The sequence below is a fragment of the Neovison vison genome, chromosome X, assembly GCF_020171115.1.
Source record: "Neovison vison isolate M4711 chromosome X, ASM_NN_V1, whole genome shotgun sequence".
NCBI lineage: Eukaryota > Metazoa > Chordata > Mammalia > Carnivora > Mustelidae > Neogale > Neogale vison.
The window spans coordinates 35,542,420-35,564,106 of NC_058105.1; the positions used below are offsets into that span (position 1 = coordinate 35,542,420).

Sequence of the window (21,687 nt, forward strand, 5' to 3'; positions counted from 1 at the left end):
ATCATAGAAATCAGAGCCTGGGAGCCAGGATTCCAGAATTCTCATCTAAGAACCCGAGGCTGGCTAGGTTGACCTTTATTGTGACTTTTTCTGTGACATTATGCCCATGCTCCAACACCGCTTAAGATCCTTAGAGTAAAATTTTTATTACTGAACGTGAATACTGAATTGCAATACTTCACATGACAGATTCTGTCCAAAGATTTTATGATTTTATGATGAATTTGTGTGTCCGATACCATGCAGAGAGAAAGAGAAGGAGAGAGGGGTCATCTACGGCTAATTTCTCAGGCGGGAAAGTCGAAGACAAGAAAATAGAAATCAGTTGCTTAGGTTACCCTGTAAATCCACTATCATGGTTAGAATTTGAATCTTGAGTTGTCTTACCACCGACACCGGTTTCACTCAACCCATATTTCTTCCTTAAGAAGAATTAGTGGTGGTGGTGGCGGTGGTGGAGGGGGAGGGATATGGTAATCAGACCCTTTCTAGAAGGGTGACCTTTTAATTTTTCAATTTCTAAATGCTGTCAGAGGCACACTTCAAATGAAAGAGGGCTTTCCATTTAAGTTCCTCCTAGCCAAGAACAACAGCAAAAATCCTCACAAAGAAAACCCCAAAACTCAATGATTATTCCTGGATGGCCGAAAGAGAAACTTTGTCAGTAGCAGTTATCTCAAGCCCTTCTCTTATTAAGCCAAAGAGAATCCAAAATGGACAATACAAAAAGGATTTTTTTTTTAAAAAGGCTATCTTTCAGAGTTTTATGAGATCAGAGAAAATGATTTGCATCAAGTGGGGATCATTTCCACTAAGTGCAAGCCAAGCTCTCTTCACCTCTTATTTATTTTAGTGATTATTTGGCATTTTGTAGCTCCCTTCACATGATGACCTGCTTCACAGATCCTGCCTGTGGGGTAAATTCTCCCTACTGGCCTGCCCCCGGTGTCATGGCCTTAAGAGTTGGATTTTTCATTTAAATAGAACACAGAGAGGTGAACTTTCTGAGTAAGGACCTAGGAAAATTGCCCTCTCTGGTCACCCTACCTGACTGCTCCAGGTCTCCCCAGTTCTCTTAGAAGTCAAGTCAAGATTGTATATTTAACCCATGCTAAAAGCAAAAGAGGAAACAGTGAGGTCTTACGTCCCCATGTTCCTCGTCATATCAATGCTAGAACCAGGAGTCACCAAACAATTAACCTATTACTTCTAAGTTCAATTCTCTCCTTTGTCTCTGGAGTGGAATCCTCACCCCCAAATACCATTTTCTTCCCCTTTAGAAGAAATGATTTATCCATCAACTGGGTGTTAAGCTTCCTGTTTCCCCTTCCCAGGTCAAGGGCAGCCCAGGTGCCCAATTTCTCTCTCTCTTCACAAGGCACCACAAGCAATAGAGATGAGAAATTCTGAAGAACAGCCAAGTGGAGGAACCACAGTGTTGCAGCGTCTGCTACAAGAGCAGCTTCGCTATGGCAATCCTAATGAGAATCGCAACCTGCTTGCCATACACCAGCAAGCCACAGGGAATGGCCCTCCTTTCCCCAGTAGCAGTGGGAACCCAGGCCCTCAGAATGATGTGTTGAGTCCCCAAGATCACCACCAACAGCTTGTGGCTCATGCTGCTCGACAAGAACCCCAGGGGCAGGAAATCCAGACAGAAAACATCATCATGGAGAAGCAGCTTTCCCCTAGAATGCAGAATAATGAAGAACTCCCAACCTATGAAGAAGCCAAGGTCCAGTCCCAGTACTTTCGGGGCCAACAGCATGCCAGTGTTGGAGCTGCCTTCTATGTCACTGGAGTCACCAACCAGAAGATGAGGACCGAGGGACGCCCATCAGTTCAGCGACTCAATCCTGGGAAGATGCACCAGGATGAAGGACTCAGAGACCTTAAGCAAGGACATGTCCGCTCCTTGAGTGAACGACTAATGCAGATGTCACTGGCCACCAGTGGAGTTAAGGCCCATCCACCTGTTACCAGCGCTCCCCTCTCCCCACCACAACCCAGTGACCTCTACAAGACTCCCACAAGTTCCAGTGAATTCTACAAGGCCCAGGGGCCACCTCCCAGCCAGCATAGCCTGAAGGGCATGGAACACCGAGGTCCCCCACCAGAGTATCCCTTCAAGGGCATGCCACCCCAATCTGTAGTGTGCAAGCCCCAAGAGCCAGGGCACTTCTATAGTGAGCATCGTCTGAACCAGCCAGGGAGAACAGAGGGGCAACTGATGAGGTATCAGCATCCCCCTGAGTATGGAGCAGCCAGGTAAGAGAGTTCCCTTTCTGTCATTTCCTGGCATCCCCACCCAGCTTCTGCTGTGTGTTGGGAATCTGAAGGGAAGGAATGGGCAGGTGTTTGGTATAACAAACTCTGCAATGCATGGCTGGCCCCTGGCTTAGTAAATTTCCTGCCAACCTGGATTTCTAGCCTCTTCAGCCATAATTAGTGCTGTATTAACATTCTCTTGACCTTATAGGTTGAGCATGGCCCCAACTGCCTAATGGATGAACAGGAGCGCAAGTCTTGATTTCTACAGCTACATGCTGTCCTGTCTCCCGGGATTGTGAAGGAAGGGTCAGTGTTGGCTCTTCTTCTGAGTTGTTAAGACCTTCCTGGAGGAGTAGAAGCAAATTATATTGGACTTCAATCTGGAATAACCTATCGCTTTCAGTTATTCCCTTCCATAGTACTCTCATCACTTCCTTTTAGGAACGAATCTTTCTGCAGAATTCCTATGATTCTTTTGGACACGAAACAAACACCTAGATAGTACTGTGGGGGGAACTGGATATGTGCAGGTTCAGATGTTACTTGCCTTTGATGTCCTTGCAGTTCATGAACTTGGGACTGTTTCATCTTTATTCCTTAGAGCGTTTGTTAGTTGCCTGTCACGTTTTTGTGACATCTATGCGACATCATGTCACATAGAACTTTTAGTCAGTTGCCAAAAATGCAGAAAGAATCATATTCCCATGATTTCTTTACCACGTGTCATTAATTCAGGAGGACGGTTTCATATTGTCCAGTTATTCCTAAATGTACGTTTGCATTATTCAGAGGCCCATTGTGCCCCCATCGCTGTGCCGAGTGGACCTTAGGATGCCATGATTCTGTTTGTTGTTTCTTTTGTTACTGTTTGGGCCATGTCTCTGATTGGTAGCAGTTCAGCATATGGGGCAGGGGGGAGGTTTTGACCATGGCCAACAATGATGGCAGTTTTGCTTGGCATTCCTGCCCTGTCACCATGGGCAATTATGGATGACCGCGAGGTTTGAAGTCCCTGCACCTAGGGGGGCCCTTTCCCAGGTTAGGCCTGTGATCTCTTTGATGTCTAACTCTTCACCTCCTATCTCCTCACTTACTTGGGAAAGAGCCGCTTGGCTTGAAGTTCATTGGGTGACTCAGGAGAGAAGGCAGTCAGGGGGTCAACTAGGGTGAAGGTAAGAGAATGCACCTGGCATTTCCTGGTACTTCGTTTTTTTTTTCCCCCCTCCAGGTCCTGTTTTATAGCCAGAAGCAATTCACTTTGGGCTCCACCCATAACTTGGCCAGTTTAGGACGTTTTTCTTCTTAATCCAGGTTGATATCCTAACCTTTTTCAACCCCTTCTGTACAGCTCTCAAAGGGCAGGAGCCTAAGTTCTGATAAGTGTCTTAGAACAGGATATGGGGTAACAGACAGGGCCCTTCCCGTTTAAATGAGAGCAAGAACCCGATTCCCATCTGCCCAGTGAAACGGAAGACCCAGGGAGGGGTTGGTCAGTTGGACTGCTTAGCTTAGTGGAAACCCATCCAAGCCAGCAAAATGTCAATGAAGCTGGGGATTTTTGTTTTGCTCTTCCCTTCAGCATGGAAGAGTCTGTGGGACTCTGTCCCTTATGTGGATGGGCTGACGTCTGTTGCCTTGTGGGAGGGGGAGTATGTTGGCTGGGGTGTGGAGCAGAATCCAAAGCCCCGCTTAGTGCAAGGCCCGCCTTCCGAGGAAAGCTATTTTCAGAACTCATTCACCAGTATTGTTTGTGATTTGAAATGACTCCCACAGTGTTTGAAGCTAGATGGAAAAGCCCTTTGATCTGCCTAAATAAATAATAAGGAGCCCAAAGAGATTTTTTTTTCTTCCCTTACTGATTAAGCCACCAGAGAAATTTAGCTGCGTATATTTCACAGGAAGATACTTGTAGCTTCTCTTCCCTCCCATGTTATCTATGGAGCTCTCTCCCTATCCCCAGAAGCAGTAGAGCCCATGCTGATTCCCCTCTCTTGAGCAGAATTTTAATACACAGGTTAGCTCTGTAGTTTTTTTTCCCCCTCTATAAGAGAGGAACAGGGTACTTGATATGCTTGGTGAATAATCAGACTTAAAATGGTCCTCATCAGAAGATGCTCTGTGTGAAGTTTGGGTCTGCATCAGACAAATTCTGGCAATAAAATTTCTTTAGGACCTGGGGTGAGGGAGTGGCACCTATTGACAAATTACTGGTAAGGGGAAGTAGTTGAACCACTTTCCAGAAATGGACTGCTTTTAGGTGGTGACACATTTTTCCTCCTTTATTTCCTTGAACCAACTTGCTAGACACTTTGTGAGTACCTTTCCAAGTAACTGCCGCTAACATCAATTAGACGATGAAATTCTTAGTTCTTAACCCATAAATTACAGATCAAGAATGCACAGCAAACTCTTTGAAGAAATTGCTGTTCAGAAAACCTTTGTTTGCTTTTAGAGGTGCAGTGAAAGGCTAGAGATTGGCTGTTAGAATTAACAAAATGTTATAAACAATTTTTTTTATTACTTCATCTTCCCTGTGCCCTCCTCCCCGCTTGAAAAATAAATATCCTGAATGCCCAGAACTCCAGATGGGAAACAAGGCCAAGCCATCTGAAGAATTAAAAAAATTTCTGAAGCTTTGTCTTTCTAAGTGCTGAGCCTTTTCTGCATCTGGGGTTTACACATTTATCAACTGCTTTTAAAAATTAAAACCTTTCTGTTTGTAAAGCAGCCACTTCCTTTCAGTTGTTGAAATCATGCCCAGATCTGAGGTTTCTTGAAATCCTTTCTTAGTGGAATCTAAGGGTGACCTAACTCTGTAGTTCAGAGCTGAGCTGGTTGTGCAAGAGAAACAGTCAAGAATTTGCAGCCCTCTCCAGGATTCACAGATTCACGGTCACAGAGCCTGGGAAAGGCAGTTTCTGTGGGGAGAATAAATTGGGTTCCAGGCTGTTGGTGGCACCTGCTCTGGTGAGAGTGTGCATGTGTGGCTTTGCACACGTGTGGGCCAGGATTGTGTGGGGTGTGGGGGTGTGGGGAGGGGGCGGGGGGTGTGTGTGTGACTGAGGAAGGCAGGGGCTCCCAGTGAGGTGGCAGGGTGGAAGGTGCTGTGTCAGCTCCATGGACCGGCTTTTGCTTTCCCTTTGTGTCCTCACAGGCCGTCTTCCGGAGGGAGTCCCTCCCTCCCCCGCTTTGGGGAAGGATGCTGATTTTGGTCCTTGCTCTCTGCCCTGCGTTTAGGCCTTGCCCTCCCCTTTTCCACCCAGTCCCAGGGACCCAGGTTGTCTTGGGAAGGAGCTGGATGTAGGGAGGGAAAGGCCCGGAGGCAGGTCAGGGCCTCCACGGGAATCACGTGATTCTATTGTCTGCTGGCAACTTGTTGTTCCTGGTTAATATGTCAGCGGGAAGCGATTCACACTGCTGTGCCGTTGAAGCACTTGGGGAGCGCGCCACTCACCCAGCTGCCACCTGGATTATTACTGTCCTTACTATTACTCTTATTATTTCATCTTGAATGTACTTTAGCTTCCTCTGACATTCGCCCCCCACCCTCTTCTTCATCCCTGCCATGCCTCAGTCCCCTCCTCTCAGGGGGAACCTCACAGGAGTGTTAATAGAGTCCTGCTTTTTTTGTGGTGGGTGGATGCTGGGGCCCAGATGGAGCTGGTTGGCTGGAGGGCTTTCTCTCCTTTTGTGACTGCCCAAGCCTTGCTTCATGTTTGCAAACCTGCCAGGGACGGACTGCCTTGGTTTTCCCAACATCATAGTGCGCTGAAATCTGCTTTCGTTCCCAGGCTGGGGAGCCGAAGAGGGGCAGCTACCTTGTCTCTGTTATCTCTAAGTAGAGCTCAGAGTCATGGCCAGAGCCACTGCTGTCCTGGGCTTATCTGACTCCAGAGACCTCTTCCTGGAGACCTTGTGGTCTCCTCCTTCCTGAGGCCCCTGGGAGGCCATGTACTGTCCAGGGCATGGAAGGGTCTATCAGCCTCCAGGCAGGAGGGAGGCCAGTGGCCAGCCTGTTTGAGAGAGAGGCTGGACTGCTGATGGGGCCCAGAGGAGCTGAGGGGAGGAAGCGCATTTCAGAACTGGGCATTCAGTCTTTAAAAGAGAATACCTCCCAGGCCAGGGATTTCCAAATCCTGACAACAAAGATGAAGATTAATTTGGCCATTTTCCCTTTTAATTTTCAGAGCTGGATTGGAGAATATGAAATTTAAGCTCCTCTCTTCTGCCCAAGAGATCCAAAAGCCTTAACAAATCCAGAGCATAATATTTTAACTCTAGGGATATATAAAAATTATAATAGTTCTTACTCAAAGAAGAGAAAGAGCACAGTGTCCATTTGACCCCTAAGGAAACTGAAGATCCACGGTACAGAAAATGGGTTAAGACTTCCCCAAATAGGGACGCCTGGGTGGCGCAGTTGGTTAAATGACTGCCTCCGGCTCAGGGCGTGATCCTGGAGTCCCGGGATCGAGTCCCACATCAGGCTCCCAGCTCCATGGGGAGTCTGCTTCTCCCTCTGACCTTCTCCTCGCTCATGCTCTCTCTCACTGTCTCTCTCTCTCAAATAAATAAAATAAAATCTTAAAAAAAAAAATTTTAAAAATAAACTTTTCAAAAAAAAAAAAAAAAAGACTTCCCCAAATAAATTTATAAGTAGCTCCTAGGCTTTTGATTGGACAAGTGTTTTGAACATTTCCAAAGAAAGGTAATATACAGTAGCAACTTTCCAGGTGTAATAATGGGAGTCATGTAAATTCTTCTGTCCACAAATAGGTCGCGTGCCCTCTTCAGTATTCGGCAATTATTGATAGTGTTGTGTATATGGAATTGTAAGAATATCGTACTACTACAGTATAATACTACTACAGTATACAGTACTACAGTATAATAGTAGTACGGCATCCCTGGGACTGAGATACAGAACTGAGGGCTTGAGAAGATTTGAGGGCTCTTGCAAGCATCTGGGTTATTGGGTAGCCATCAGCAAGTGTTTGAAATGACTTTGCAGCCGTAAAAAAGCCCTTACAGTGAGGATCTCTTGTTGGGATAGATATGTGAGCAATAATGATAACTGAAATGTATGTGGGAGGGATGTGCTTTAGCTTCTGGAATGCCAGTTAAAAGTTAATTGCTCCTAGTGATTTGTCCCAGTTCCACCATGTATTCCGTGCAATGTGGTGCAAAGGTTAAATTAATATCCCATAAGTAAAATCCCTAACAGGGTCAACCTATCTTACTGGAAGATAGATAAGGGACTCTTTGTAATTCCTGTAGAGCTCAAAAATGAGAGGAGCCCAGTATTTTTGTAATTCATCGGTGACCTCAGGAACAAAACAGGCTCATGCAGATTAAGTAACATGAGCAAGGTTACACAGCCAGTAGGCAGTAGAAAAGGTCTCACAATTCTATTGGGATCCAAATCCCATGCTCTTAGCCATCTGTCTTCCCTGGATTGAGAAATATCAACTGTAGGACAAGCATCCACAGGATGTGGGAGTATATGAGGTTAGTTGGGCATGGGCTGGGGGGATGAACAAGCTTTTCGTCTTTAGTGTATACTTCCAAATATTCTTGCTGTTGGTGGAGATGGTGAAAGTGATCCATTTACATACTGTCCTTATTTCCCTTGATGGCTAACAGTCCAGTAGTAGGTACAAAAATGGGAGAGCCACACTAAACAATGTACTGAAGTTCTCTTTCTAGAACTTTCTATAAGAAATCACTTGGGGATCTGAATATCATTGTGTGGAAGTCAATGTATTATGGTAGTGGAAGGAGCAGAAAAGTGGAATTTGGGCATAGGGGTTCTACCCTGGTACTACCAATAAGTCATTCTGTAATATCTGACAGATTGCTTCCTCTCTCTTGGACTTCAATTTCCTCATTTGTCCAGTGACAGAGTGGATTAAATGATTTCTCGAAGGCTTTTCCAGTACTTACATTTTGTGGTCAGGTCATCAAAAATAGTATGACAGTGTTGCCTGTAAATCCTCTCCAATTCTTGGTATCATCACTGCTAATAGACCTTATTCAATTATTAAGTGTAATCAACAATAATTATTTGGTCTCTAACATAATAAGGACCTACACATCCTCAAGTAATTTTCTGTGAATATATGAATTATGAAAGAGAGTTGCCAATAGCGAGAAGAGGACTAATTTTGACTGCGGTTTGCCATTTCCTTGTGGGCAAGTGGAACACATTTTCTGAATTTGACCCTTTACATGCGCTGACCACATACAGAATGTCAGAGGTTTTGTTTAAAATAATGATGTGAAAATTACCTTCTGGAAGACTCATGTATGTCACTCAGATTTTCACCAAGCGACCCTGGAGGTCACCTGGTTCCATCCTCCGTGGGATCACTCACGGGTCAGGCCTGGACAGGGCTGTGGAGCTCTTTGCAGAGACTTCCGAGTCTAACCCTGCCTGCTCCTCGTTTTGCAGGTCTCCTTGGGGGCGGGGAGCGGGCCCCGGAAGCCTCCTCATCTCACTTTCTCGTGCCCTTCTCCCCGGGTGCCACGGGAGAAAGCTTAACCTGAGCGTGTAAACCGTGTTTTCCAGGCCGGCGCAGGACATCTCATTACCTCTGTCGGCCCGGAGCTCACGGCCTCACAGTCCTACTTCTTCCCTCACGTCTGGGGGTTCCTTGTCCTTGCTGCAGTCTCCGCCAGCCACGAGATTGTCTCCTGCCCAACACCCGTTGGTCCCAAACCAAGGAGAGCACTCAGCTCACCTGCCTAGGCCTCAGCAGCATTTCCTCCCGACCCCGGCTCACCAGAGCGATCATTACCGGCTCCCTCAGCCCAGCCTGAGCCAGCCGCAGCAGCAGCCACACCACCACCATCACCAACAGCAGGCGGCCGAGCCCTATTCAGCTATGCCTCGGGCTCAGCAGTCCTCCGCTTCCTACCAGCCGATGCCGGCAGACCCATTTGCCATCGTTTCCCGAGCCCAGCAGATGGTTGAGATCCTGTCAGATGAGAACCGGAACTTGCGGCAGGAGCTGGAAGGATGCTACGAGAAGGTGGCGAGGCTGCAGAAGGTGAGGCCTCCGTTTCGGGCTAGCAGAGTCTTCTTTCAATCACGTGTTGCCTAGAGATGTACGTCTCCACTCGCTGGTGCCTGCGTGACTTGCACTCGGGTCTTCTGGAGTCTTGTATCTGAAGGTTAGATATGGACCAAACTGGAAAAAAAGCCTTCTGCCTGTCTTCCTAGGAGGAGTCACATTTTACATTTGTGTGGGGGAGAAAAGAACATATTGGTACAGTTTTCCCAGATACCATAGCCCTAAAGAAAACGTAATTGTTTTCCAGAAGGCCGAGAAACTTCTTCATAGGGTCAAGAACACTGGCAATGCCTGTGTAGGTGAGGGTCCTGCCAGCCTAAAGACCTTTTGTCTTGATGATATCTTCCCTCGTAACTGAATTTGGATCTTAAACTAAATTTGGATCTTAAATTAGGTAATTCCCACAAACATCTCACCACTGAAGTTAGATCGTGCTCTGCCTTGTTCTGGAAAGGGCTTAGAACACTTTTCCAAGTGGGAGTTCTCATCGTAACTCTTTTTCAACACCTCTTCCGTTGCCTCCTCTTTGCTTTGGTTTTTCCCTGCAGCTCACATTCAACATCTGCTGTCTTTCTCTGGTGTGTGGGGGGGCAGGAGGGGCTTAGCACCACAGCTGGGTGACAGGTGACCACCCTAGGCTGAGGAAGTAGGAAAAGGAGCGTATTTCCCATAGAGTTCTTATTCTTTCCTGGGCCCCTCTTGTCTCCTCCAGCTGGGACTTTAGCTCTTGAGTGCCCTAACCTAGGAACCTTAGCTCTTGGCTTCCAGTGGCTGTCCCTGAATAGGGTTATACCTTTGGCAGCCTCTTTGCAGCTTTTGTCATTGTGGATCTCCTGTGGTTTGATCTCCCGACAATGTGGACTGTTCCGGGAGGTGAGGGTGAAGGTGTGGGAGGGAGGGTACATTGCCCTGTTTTGTTCAGCAACTCTGTCCTTAGGAGACACCCAGGAGTGGAAATTTCAGGGGCCTGAATGAAACTGAGAATTTATAAACACCAGATCTGGGTCCTAAAGTAAAGGAGGGCTTACTGTCAGCTGAGTATTTTTATGTAACAGAAACACCCCCCCTCACAGTGTGCCCAGATCTGGGTGGGGTATGTTGGGGTTCATAGAGGACTGTTTCTCTGTGGCTTTACCCCCAGTTTTCCATTTTCTGCCTCCTCTCATTTAACTATATGCCCCACCCCCAAATCACATCGGTGCTACAAATTAATCTTACCCATGCACTAAAAGCAGACTGGCCTGGTGTGGCTGATTGGGTTTAACCGTTGACACCCCTCCCCAAACTCTATTCAGGGTGGCCCCAGCCCCATCTCTGATGCAGTAATCAGGAAGGTGGGTGACAGAGAAGAGGAGTGGAACAGGATTTGTGGCATTGTTCGTTGTTGCTTGTTCCCAGCGAGGGCCAAGATGCCTCCACCAAGTGTAACTGAGTGCTGGGGAAAGTGAAGGCTGACCCGATGCTGCAGTGGATTAGAGGCCTAAGTGGGATTGGAAGAGGAAAAGGGAGATATGGGAGATACCAGCTGGTGCTAGGAAAAAATACGGAGGCCCGAGGCTCATGAGGGGAATAATGAGACAAAAACCCACCACCACATCCCTCTTCCTTGCCCCCACCATCCCCAACCAAACCAGTGGGTCTGCCTTTCTATGACTTCTTTTCCTGGAAGAGCCTGTTGACAGATGTAAAACTTGCCCTTTTGGAGGGTACAGTATTTCTACATGGGGCGGGGAAGAGAAAGATTGGTACAGATCTCGAAATAGTACTCTGAACAAGGTGAGCAAAGGGCCTGCTTTCCAGGTGTGGCATTCATTCTGTGGGGAACTGGAAAGGCTTGCCGTCCGTCTAAAGGCTGCCCAGTTCAGACTAATACCAAGACTGCTCTTTCAAATGGAAATGTTTATTTTCTGTACCCCGCACTTGAATTTCATGCAAAAGCTTTATCAGGCCCAGGCCTTGCAGATCTTGTCTCTAAATGCCATTCACTACCAGTTTTCACCTTCTGTGCTGCTATCTTGGTGCCATCTGCAAGGAGAAAAACACTCTGGAGCCTGCTCTTTTCTGTGGTGTAAGCCTCATTTGTTTGCGGGCAGTCCTGCCTTGGGCATAATTTTGAAGCTGGGCAGGTGGAATCTGAGTTGTTTGGTAACCCCACCTTTCTTCCAGTCTCCCACTGGGGACCTGATAGTTCTCCCCATAAAGTACCCTGAGTTTGTTAAGAAGGATAGTGGGAAACTGAGAAGGAATGCAGAGTGGCTGCAGGAGTCAAATTCAATTTGCAAATTGCTGAATAGGCCACAGGGTTTATTTATCTTATACAAATTTTATGCAAATATCTCTGTAGTTATTTCAAGTGCAATGAAGCTGTACTGGTTACAGAAAGACTCTGGAGCCTAATTTCTTATTTTCTTCTCTCTTCGGGCTGATTTGGGGCAAGACCCTTTCCCTTCGAGGTTTTGTGTGTATGTTTTTTTTCTCCTCCCATTTTATAAGATTTGCAGTGGTATCATAAAACATAACTCCGATCGTGAATTTCCGTTCAAAAATCTGTACTGGTTTCCCACTGACTAGGGGATAAAGTCCAAATACCTGGCATTAAAGCTTTTATGATCTGACTCCAGTCTATCTTTCCAGCCAGATCTCACCAGCTTCCCTCTGTGTACCCCACAGAGTCTAGCCAAATGAGACTACTGGTCATTCTGGGAATGCATTCGCTCTCTCAGAATAGAATACCCTTCCCCTCACCTCTGCTCATTGAAATCTGACCTAGCTTTTAGGATCTGACTCAAAATGCCACCTCCTGCCTGAAATTGGTCTCCTCTCCCCTCACCCCAACCAGGAGTAACCTCTTCCTCCCTGTACTTTTGTAGCACTTACTTCTACTGCTCTGAGTAAGGCATCCTTCTCTTTATTCTTTTACTTGATTAGATTGAAAGCTCCTTTAAGGGAAACAGTAATGTCCTCGTTCATGCCTACATACCCCATGGGTAGTTAAAAAAATTTTTTTTAAATTTTTTTAATTTATCTGACAGAGATCACAAGTAGGCAGAGAGGCAGGCAGAGAGAGAGGGGGAAGCAGGCTCCTCGCTGAGCAGAGAGCCTGATGTGGGACCCGATTCCAGAACCCGATCGCAGGACCCAATCCCAGGACCCTGGGACCATGACCTGAGCCGATGACAGAGGCTTTAAAACACTGAGCCACCTAGGTGCTCCCGCCCCTACGGCTATTTTAAAGATCTCTGTAAATATTTAGCCCTTGGTAAAGGTTTGTTAGAGTGAACTGAACCACTGGATAAGGCCGAGGTTTTGAGTTTTTAGGGTTCGCCGCTGCCACTAACTTGATCTCAGAAAGGTCAGTTTCACTTTTCCCTGTGCCAAAATGGGGAGCGGAGTCCCTGTGAAGGCAGATAGCGGGGCAAATAGAAATAAACATGTGAAAGCCCTCTGGACACTCTGAAATAATGTTATTGACATATTATATACATTATTAATCATATTTTCAAAATTAAGAAAATTCTTGTGCAGAAATTAAAATCATTTATAACTGTACTTATGAAATTTATTTTCTCCTACCACCTTCTCTGAAGGCAGAAACCATATTTGTTTTGAACCTGAGGAACTCTCATGACCCCCTGAACTGGTTTCTGAGCTAGCTGAACATTGACTTTAGAAATCCTTCTGGGGGCACCTGGGGAACTCAGTTGGTTTAAGCGACCGACTCTTGGTTTAGGCTGAGGTCCTGATCTCAGAGTTCTGGGATTAAGCCCCCCGCTTCCGCCGCGGGGCTCCGTGCTCAGTGCAGCGTCTCCTTGAGATTTACTCTCCCTCAACCCCTCCCCTGACCCTGTGCATGCGCAATAGATCTCTCTCAAGTTAAATAAATAAATCTTTTTTTTTTTTTAAAGAAATTCTTCTGGGAAACTTTTCTTATCTGTTAGGCAGGCCTCTTAGCCATCTGTAAAGCCCTGGGAGAAGCTGTCATTAAGGATTTGCATATATCCTTTCAGACCATGTATTCCATTAAGCTCCTACCATTCCCACTATCTTTCCTTTTTTTTTTTTTTTTTTTGTCTTATCCAGGTGGAGACAGAAATCCAGCGTGTCTCGGAGGCGTATGAGAACCTTGTAAAATCATCCTCCAAAAGAGAGGCCCTGGAGAAAGCCATGAGAAACAAGCTTGAGGGTGAAATTCGAAGGATGCATGACTTCAACAGGGATCTGAGAGGTGAGGGACTCCCTTCTGAAGCATTGGCCAAGATGGCGAAGGGAAGGGCTGAGGAGCATACATTGGGGCTCTCAAGGCTCAATTGCAGAGCATAGACCAGGCTAGGTTTTGGGGATGGCATCAGAACTTGGTCGCAAGCTTGCTTCATGAAAGTGGGATGAGCTGATGTGTTAATCAGGCAGTATCCCCCCCAGGACTCCTGGATCCACCTGGCTTGTCCCCACAGTCCGTGTTGCCTCTTTCCTTTCTAGGTTTTGCAGAGGTCTGTCTTTTGGCCATGCAAGCTTGAAATAGTGATGTCCTCTGTTGTTTCTGGGACTCACTCCTTTTATTTTTACCTTAACATGATAATACTGGAGATGGTTAGAAAAGACCACCTTAATCACCTTCAAAACTGATGACCTTGGGAATGTTATTTTCTGTCTTTGAATTTAAAATGTCTTATTGATAAAATGAGACAACTGAACTAGACACTGCCCATGGTCCCCTTCTAGCTTTGATGTTACATGATTTTAAAGACATCATGATAACTTTGATGCTCTTTTTCCTGGCAAATGAAAGATGTCATGTATTCAGGGATAGATTCCTTCATTAGAATTAAGAATTCTGCACTTCGGTTTAGTGAGGGAGGGGCGAAATTGTTAAGTGCTCACCTCCTCCTTCCCAACCATGGCTTAGATTTGTTTGGGGCTCCACGTTGGTGAATCTGTGTCTGTGTCACCTATTCCCTGGTAACAAGAAGAAGCAGGCTTGTTTTGCCCAAGATCAGTATTTAGAGAGCAAACACCATGTGCTTGGAAATTTGTATATGGAGCCCTGTTGATTGTCTCTGAATTCCACAGAGCGTCTAGAGACTGCCAACAAGCAGCTTGCGGAGAAGGAATATGAGGGATCAGAGGATACTAGAAAAACCATCTCTCAGCTCTTTGCAAAAAGTAAGTCTGAAAGCTCTGGCAGCAGGTATTAATGTGTGGTTGGGAGCCAGATGTGTAAAAAGGTTACACAGATCTGCATATCCTTCTAGAACAGCCAGGACAGAGCAAATGACATCTAGGGATTCTTTTTCCTGTTCAAACATCTTGTTCTTTTATCCTTTGAGGCCAAGAAGGCTGCTTGCCACATTTAGTCACATCAGTATGGCTCCTCGAAATCCTTGCTTTTGTCACGGCTAGCTGAAAAGGACCTTAGTGAACATGGGGTCTCTTAATGTTGGAGGGATTTATTGTTGAAGGCTCTGTGGGCTGGCTGTGGTAGAGACGGGATTAACATGCAGGATGGTAGCGTTTGGAATACCTAATCCGCACCTGCGGCTCCCTTAGTTAAACACCCTGTATTATATATCATTCCATATTGGCCAAGGCAAAGGGAGCTAGAGGAGGACCACTGTCATGGCCTGAGCTACTGACTCTGGTCGCCCAGTTGGAGGGTGTGGGGGAGGGCAGAGCTACGTCTTCCCCATAATAGTGTTTCCTTTGTCTGGAAATACTCCAAGGACCGTGACAATGAACTAATCCTCTTCTTTATCGGTCCCTAATAGACTCCACCCAGCTAGACAATGCCTCATTCTTTGCAGTTACCACAATAAAACCGGCAATAAAAACTCTGCAGTGGATTGAACCCATAGGGGGAAACAGATGAACTAACCTCACTCTGCATGTGCCCGTAATTGGTGCTGCCGACCCCCAGCCTCCCTCCCTGCGGCTCCCAGCTGGAGTAGCGCACGGAGGGGACTTGTCAGGCCCCATCTTTGCTGGGCCTCCACATGACCCTTTCAAGTCATTCCGTGCAGCTTCCAGTCTGCTTTTACAAGTTTGTTTGATCTTCACTTACAATATCCCCCTCCCTCCCTGGGTTGCTCTGTGGTGCACTGGCCTCAGAAGTGGGGCTTTTTTCTTTCTCATTTCCCTGAGCCTCCTGTTCTTTGTCGGTATGTCTCAGAGGGAAGAGCGCAGTTTTTCTGGTATAAATTGTTGTGCAGTTGCTTTGGGGGTATCACGGTGCCCCTGGAAGCCTGTTGCCTCGTGGAGAAGGTGGTGACCTCCCAGGATAAAACAAATCAAAAGAGAAAATGTATGGATTCTTGCCCCAGGTCTGCTAGTTCATACTCCTCCTCCCTGTGTGGTAATGGTATTTCAGGGGTCCTGGGAGCTCTGCTACTGGTTTATAAAATGTGGGGATGCAGTAGATAAAAACTGTATTAACAGCAAGGGGAAAGGCTGCTGCATGGTTCTAGAAGGGAAAAATGGACTCTACTTAACAAGCAGAGAAGAGGGCATGACTTGTGGCCTCTTAGTTCTTTTTGCCTTTGGACATCGACAGTGTGCTGCATGGATGGAACTGTGGTAAGAGGCAAGAAAGCCCTCTTGAAGAGCCTCCGTGGGGAATGGGCTCCACTCATCCTTGAGAGGCCAAACCAACACAACCCTAGGAGAAGGCAGTCTGGTTAGAAAGAGTTCAGAACAGCCTGGCCATAAGCATGGGTTCTGCTCTGTATTCATTGACTAATTGTAAGACCTCATACAAGTTACTCAGGCCCTCTGGGTCTCTTGTCTTTTCATATACAAAACGGAGAAGAGAATAACACTTTTCTTGCAGGGGAGTCCTTCTGAGGACTAAGAGTACAGTACTTGGTAGGTAATAAGTACTCAACAAATACTCATTTCTTTCCAAGGTACAGCGGAATAGATACGTAATGTCAGAGTGGGAAGGGAGGTTAGGCTGCACTATTAAACCCAGGTATCATGGTCTCCAGAGGAAGGGCACTGTACCTCCAAATGAGAATCAGAACTGCTCTTTTGAGTTTTTGGTATGAGGTCTGCCCTAGTTAAAAGGGGAGGGACCTGAAAGGCAGAGGGGATGACTACATGTGTCTTGGTCTTCTCTCCCTACGATGCAGTGCTGGACTTATACTTCAGTTGGAAAATAACGTTAGGAAAGAGTAGGATTTGGAATTTTACACAGTCTGTGAGATTCCATTTTTAGATTGATTTAATATACTGTCCCAAGATAATAAGGAAAACTCAGTGGCTCTTTTGCTAATACAAGACCACTTGAAGAAATAAAATTGAAGAAACAAGCCTACCTGTTCTTCTGATATGTGTGTATTTTTTCCATCATACTTTTCATCACACTTTTTACATCCCCTTTTACATAATGCTTCTGCACAACAACCTCTGTTAAGTGACTTTTCTGAATTTACATCGCAAGTTGGTGGTAGAGCCAGTGAGAGAGTCCTGATCTTGGCTATGCTGGTTCTTTCAGCTGTGTGTTAGACAATGCTTAACAATGGGTCTCATTGTCAGTTTTACTCAGGTAAGGTTTTGAGCCAGCTCCGGAGTGGCAGTAATGACAACTCTTGTCTTGATAGATAAGGAAAGCCAAAGGGAGAAGGAGAAGCTGGAGGCCGAGCTGGCCACTGCCCGTTCTACCAATGAGGACCAACGGCGACACATTGAAATCCGAGACCAGGCCCTGAGCAATGCCCAGGCCAAGGTGGTCAAGCTGGAAGAAGAGGTATGTGTAGTTTCCTTAAGTAGCATATGAGGCTGAGGTGGGGAAAAGCTGGGAAATCAAGGGATCAAGGGTGCTGGGGACTCCCCACTTTGGTGAACTGGCAGCTACACAATCCCCCAGTAGGAAAGTACCATCTGCTACTTCTTTTTTAAAAAAGATTTATTTATTTATTTATTTATTTAAGAGCATGGGCTAGAAAGACAACACAAGTTGGGAGAGGGGCAGAGGAATAGGGAGAGAGAGAAACCCAAGCAGGTTCCCCACGGAGCGCACAGACTGACTCAGAGATCCATCTCACAACCTGAGCCAAAATTATGAGTCGAACACTTAACTGACTGAGCCACCCAGGCGCCCTGCCATCTGCTACTTCTAGTTATAGCTGTTCTGATGTGAGTGGACTTTGATTTCTTTTCTCTTCTCTGCAAGTTCCTTTGGCTCCAGAATAGAAAATCACCAAGGTCAAGGAGCAATTTCCATTTGCTCATTCATCTAAGAAGCTAGCCACCCCCCTACAAGTTCTCACTGTAGACATAGCCTTACTTCAAGTCTGTGACCAATATATACTTTTTAATTCCTGCCCTTACAGGGCTTTAAAGCTTTTTTTTTTTTTTAAAAGAAGGGCTGAAAAATGATTCCATAATTTTAAAGTACTCCGGGGATCTTAACATCAAAATGGTCCTTGTCTTCCCATACTCAGTGGGAATTTGGTCCCCTTAGGTGAAAATTAATAAGATAAATGAAATTTGATGGCTATGCCCCTTGTCCTAGGATTTATTTTACAGATTGGTTTTGAAATAGAAGCAGTCTCAAACAGGATGGGACCCAGGGACAATTTACAGTTCGTGGCAGGCCACAAGCGGTGCCCTGGCTCTTCCTGGCTAGGTTGTAGAATGTAGGTATGTGGTGGGGTAAAATTGTCACTTTTTTTGTGTGCAAGGCTGGAGTCTTTCTTTGACAAATACAGGGGCTCCCAACTACTAAGCATATGATAAATACGTATCTGATTAGTCTTGATGTAGATGTTACTCGATTGCAACACTACTGTGTTCATGTGAAATACAGGCAGTGTTGCTGCTGGCCTGTCACTAATTAATCTTGCCTGTCAGCTGTCATTGTATTGAAGTACTACTAAGTCTTCGATGTTTTATACTTCAGGGAATGGGTGTGTTCCAGCAAAAATTGATGCCAAAGTGTAACGTGGTGAAGAAAATTTCATATCTCACTAACTATTCTAAAATTTGAATTTTGTTTTAAGAGGAAAAAATAGCCTCCATTGTAACATTGGAAGCCTTATCAACTGGAGACAAAAAAAAAATAAAGAAGTGTTTATGTATGAGCTGTCCTTCCTACCTTCCTTCATTGCCTGCTGCTTCTCCCTCAGTAAGAATGGTTCTAGTTCCTAGAGATCTGACTTACAGATACCCTTTGGTTTTGGGGGTAGGGATTAAAATGCTTTTTGGAGGGTATCTGCATGGCTTAGTCAGTTGAGTGACTGACTCCTGATCTCAGCTCAGGTCATGATCCTCAGGGGTTTTGAGATGGGGCTCCAAGCTCAGCGGGAGTCTGCTTGAGATTTTCTCCATCTCCCTCTCCCTTTGCCCCTCTCATTGCTTGCCCCCCATCAAATGAATAAATATTTAAAAAAAATGCTTATGGGTTGTGGGTTCATAGATTTCCAGTAGGTAATGTCACCTAACCTATATTATCCTTGACCTGATTTGCTTAATCATTAAACTTCAGGTTGGATAAATCGGGCTCATGTCCTGCTTCTTGAGCTGTCTACATGAGAAATACTGCTAAGTTTCTTTATTGAACATGAGGAATGCTTGTATATGTCTGGTATCCAGACCTAAGCAGCACACCCTTGAACCTTTTGCTATACCTCATTAATGCTTTTCCTTCCCCCTTTAATGAGGAAATCACAGAGTAAATTGCAGGACAAGGATAAGACTGTATTCTTTGAGAGAAGGGAAAACTGAGAGACTGGCTGAGAAGTAGCTTGCTGGTGGTCACATGGCAAGTCTTGGGTAAAGCCAGGAATAAAACTGGAATCTCATGACTCTTCATTCCCTACCCTTGCTGCTTGTCTCCCTGTCTGAATCATCCTTTGGTTCTCTTCCCAAAGAGAAAATGTGGGCGCTTGTTCAAATTTAGTAACCCCTGCGTCTTTTCATTTAAAAAAAAAAAGTTTCACTCATAAGGCCCCTCTTTCTCAACCAGACTGTGAGAAGCTTGTCCAGAGTGGTTTGAGATTGGGCTGTATACACAGCCCTGCTGCCCCTCCAGGAAGGGTACCCATCCAGTAGGAGGTAAATGGGGACAAAGACTCTGCAACTATCTTGGTTTGCTGTGTCCTAGGCCTCAGTGGTAACTGGTTGTTAATCATGAAAATAATATACAATATACATCTAAGGAGAAGATGTTAATTTGTAGTTCCCACTGGGCAGCCCTCACTGCAACAGTTGCCTGAAATATATTTCTGGCTTCTGAGGCTTTTCTGGGCGTTCGTTCCAGAGATTTTTAGGATTTAGATTTCTAGGGCCCTGCCCCCAAAACACACAGATTTATGATTTAAAAAAGAAGTTCTGAATATTGGGCTAGGTTTCAATCATGGCACCTGGTGGCCAGGTATCTTAAATGAGCTCATTGATTATTGTTAATTTTTAGTCTTCACCCAACTTGGACTTCTGCTCAGAGTCTGATTGTTGGGAAATCTGAGTTGCTGTTGCTAAAGGAGGTGCAACATTTGATGGAGAGAACGGGCCAAGAGCCTTCTACCCAATGGAATCACAAAGGCAGAGGTCATGTAATGTCTCCCAGACTCTTAAGCCTGGTCACCTCTAGCACATGTAGGGGCTTGAAACCAGGTCTCAGGAAAAAGCCACTAATTCTTATTATCTTTTCTGTCTTAGCAGCCTATCTGACCTTGGTTTGCACCTGGGTGGTGGTTGCCTTATCTCCTTTACAATATTCAGAGGAAAACATTCCTTATCCTTAATCTCAAATACAGGAATTGATTATTGAACTTCCGCTCACCTGCTGTGACTCAACCTCCATTAGGCTTCTTCTGTCTGGGGTAAAATTTTTAAGAGTGGAACATTACGGAAGGTAGCTCTGGACCTAATCTAGTAAGGAATCTTCAGTGTTCACAAAATTAGTTAACATCTCTAAATCGAGGAGGGTATTCAGGAATAGAAAATGTAGTTCCCTATCTGGAGATAACTCACATAAAATCATTTTTGAAGACAGAGGGATATGTCAGATATTTGCTATGTCTCCTATAAACAGAGAATTTAATTATGGCTTACAAATGGTACCATTATTTTTCCTTAGAAGTTCTTCCAAGAGAAACCTCTGTAGTCTACTTAGCAAATGAGAGTTAGGGAAACTTTTCCCAAATTAAGTAGTTGGTCTAGGGAGTGTTTTCCTAGCCTACTAAGTACAATGTCAGGTCAATACATATATCGAATTATTATTTTGTATATCTGAAACTAATAATAATGTTATATGTCAAATATATCACAATTAAAAAGAAGAAGGCCAGGGAAAGATTATGACTAGTTTAATGATCCAAGGACCCTTGCATGTATTTATGTCTTTCTGCATATAAAGTTCTCATTTAGATGCTCTTCAAATTCATTTCAGTTTTCTAATCCCATTAAGTCTCTGGCCCATGGTACAATTCACTGTGCTCTAAGCTTTATACAGAAATGTGCCTCAGGCTTACAGAGAACCTTTTCCCACAATCACAGCTTCTTCCTCTTCCAAGCTCAGCAGAGATTCTCTGATGCACCTCACTCTGTTGATATCTGGGGAGGTATCTTGCTGGAAGGGGCTAGCACTTTTACTACAGGAGAGACCTGGTTTTTCAGTGATTCACTATGACCCAGGTCTTGCCTCCAATCTGCGGCCTATGCAGCAACTAGCAGCCAAGGTAAATGGTGCCTTTCCATCCTTGCCCTTATCTTTGCGGACACGTAGGTCATGTTGAAGTGGAGGCCCATTAAACTCCAAGGCAAAAGAACTCTGTCCACAGCAATTATGGTATTCTTCCATGCAAAGGGACCTCCCCCAACTTCCCTCCCACCCCCAACACATGCTGCCACTAATTTGACCTCACTGGAGAGTTTCGACAGATGCCTGGCATATCCACTCACAAGGCTCAAGGCCGCCCAGACTTCTGGCTGGCTACTGCCTTATGATGATCCAGAGCTGAGCCACTGCTTGGGTAATTGTTTCAGGAATGGTGGGAAAAAGGCCCTGGCAAGACCAAAGAGGGAAGATGCTGCGGGTGGGCTGCTTACTGAGCAGAGGGCCCTGGAAGGGAGAGAGTGGAATGTGGGAGGGCTGGCAGAAAAAGTCAGTGAGCCTTGTTCTTTGGCTTTAGGCTAGAATGACAGCCACAGAGATTCAGGGAAAAGGGGCCCAAGTGTTAACCTTTTCTGAATTACAGAAGCTGGTGATGATGTAGACATCACACTGATAACTCTTGATGCCCATGCATTTTCCAATGTCCATTTGCTGCTCCACTCAATTCTTCAAAACAAAGTTCATGTTGTTTCCTTCCATTTCCACCATTATTCTTTTATGGCTGATATTTTTTCT

General features: G+C 45.5%; 1 protein-coding gene across 5 annotated transcripts in view; it reads left to right on the forward strand.

Annotated features, from left to right (window-relative positions):
• Positions 1-21,687, forward strand: part of AMOT (angiomotin) — a 63,343-nt gene that overhangs the window by 15,438 nt on the left and 26,218 nt on the right. For 3 of the 5 annotated variants that reach the window (XM_044234639.1, XM_044234640.1, XM_044234641.1), the window contains 5 exons: positions 1,335-2,268; positions 8,840-9,320; positions 13,425-13,569; positions 14,412-14,504; positions 16,937-17,082. In XM_044234639.1, coding sequence (XP_044090574.1) covers positions 1,397-2,268; positions 8,840-9,320; positions 13,425-13,569; positions 14,412-14,504; positions 16,937-17,082 — 1,737 coding nt within the window. In that variant the 5' untranslated portion in view covers positions 1,335-1,396. Of the gene's footprint in view, positions 1-1,334; positions 2,269-5,110; positions 5,239-8,839; positions 9,321-13,424; positions 13,570-14,411; positions 14,505-16,936; positions 17,083-21,687 lie in introns of those variants that run through there. The other 2 variants (XM_044234642.1, XM_044234643.1) reach the window with 2 other exon arrangements.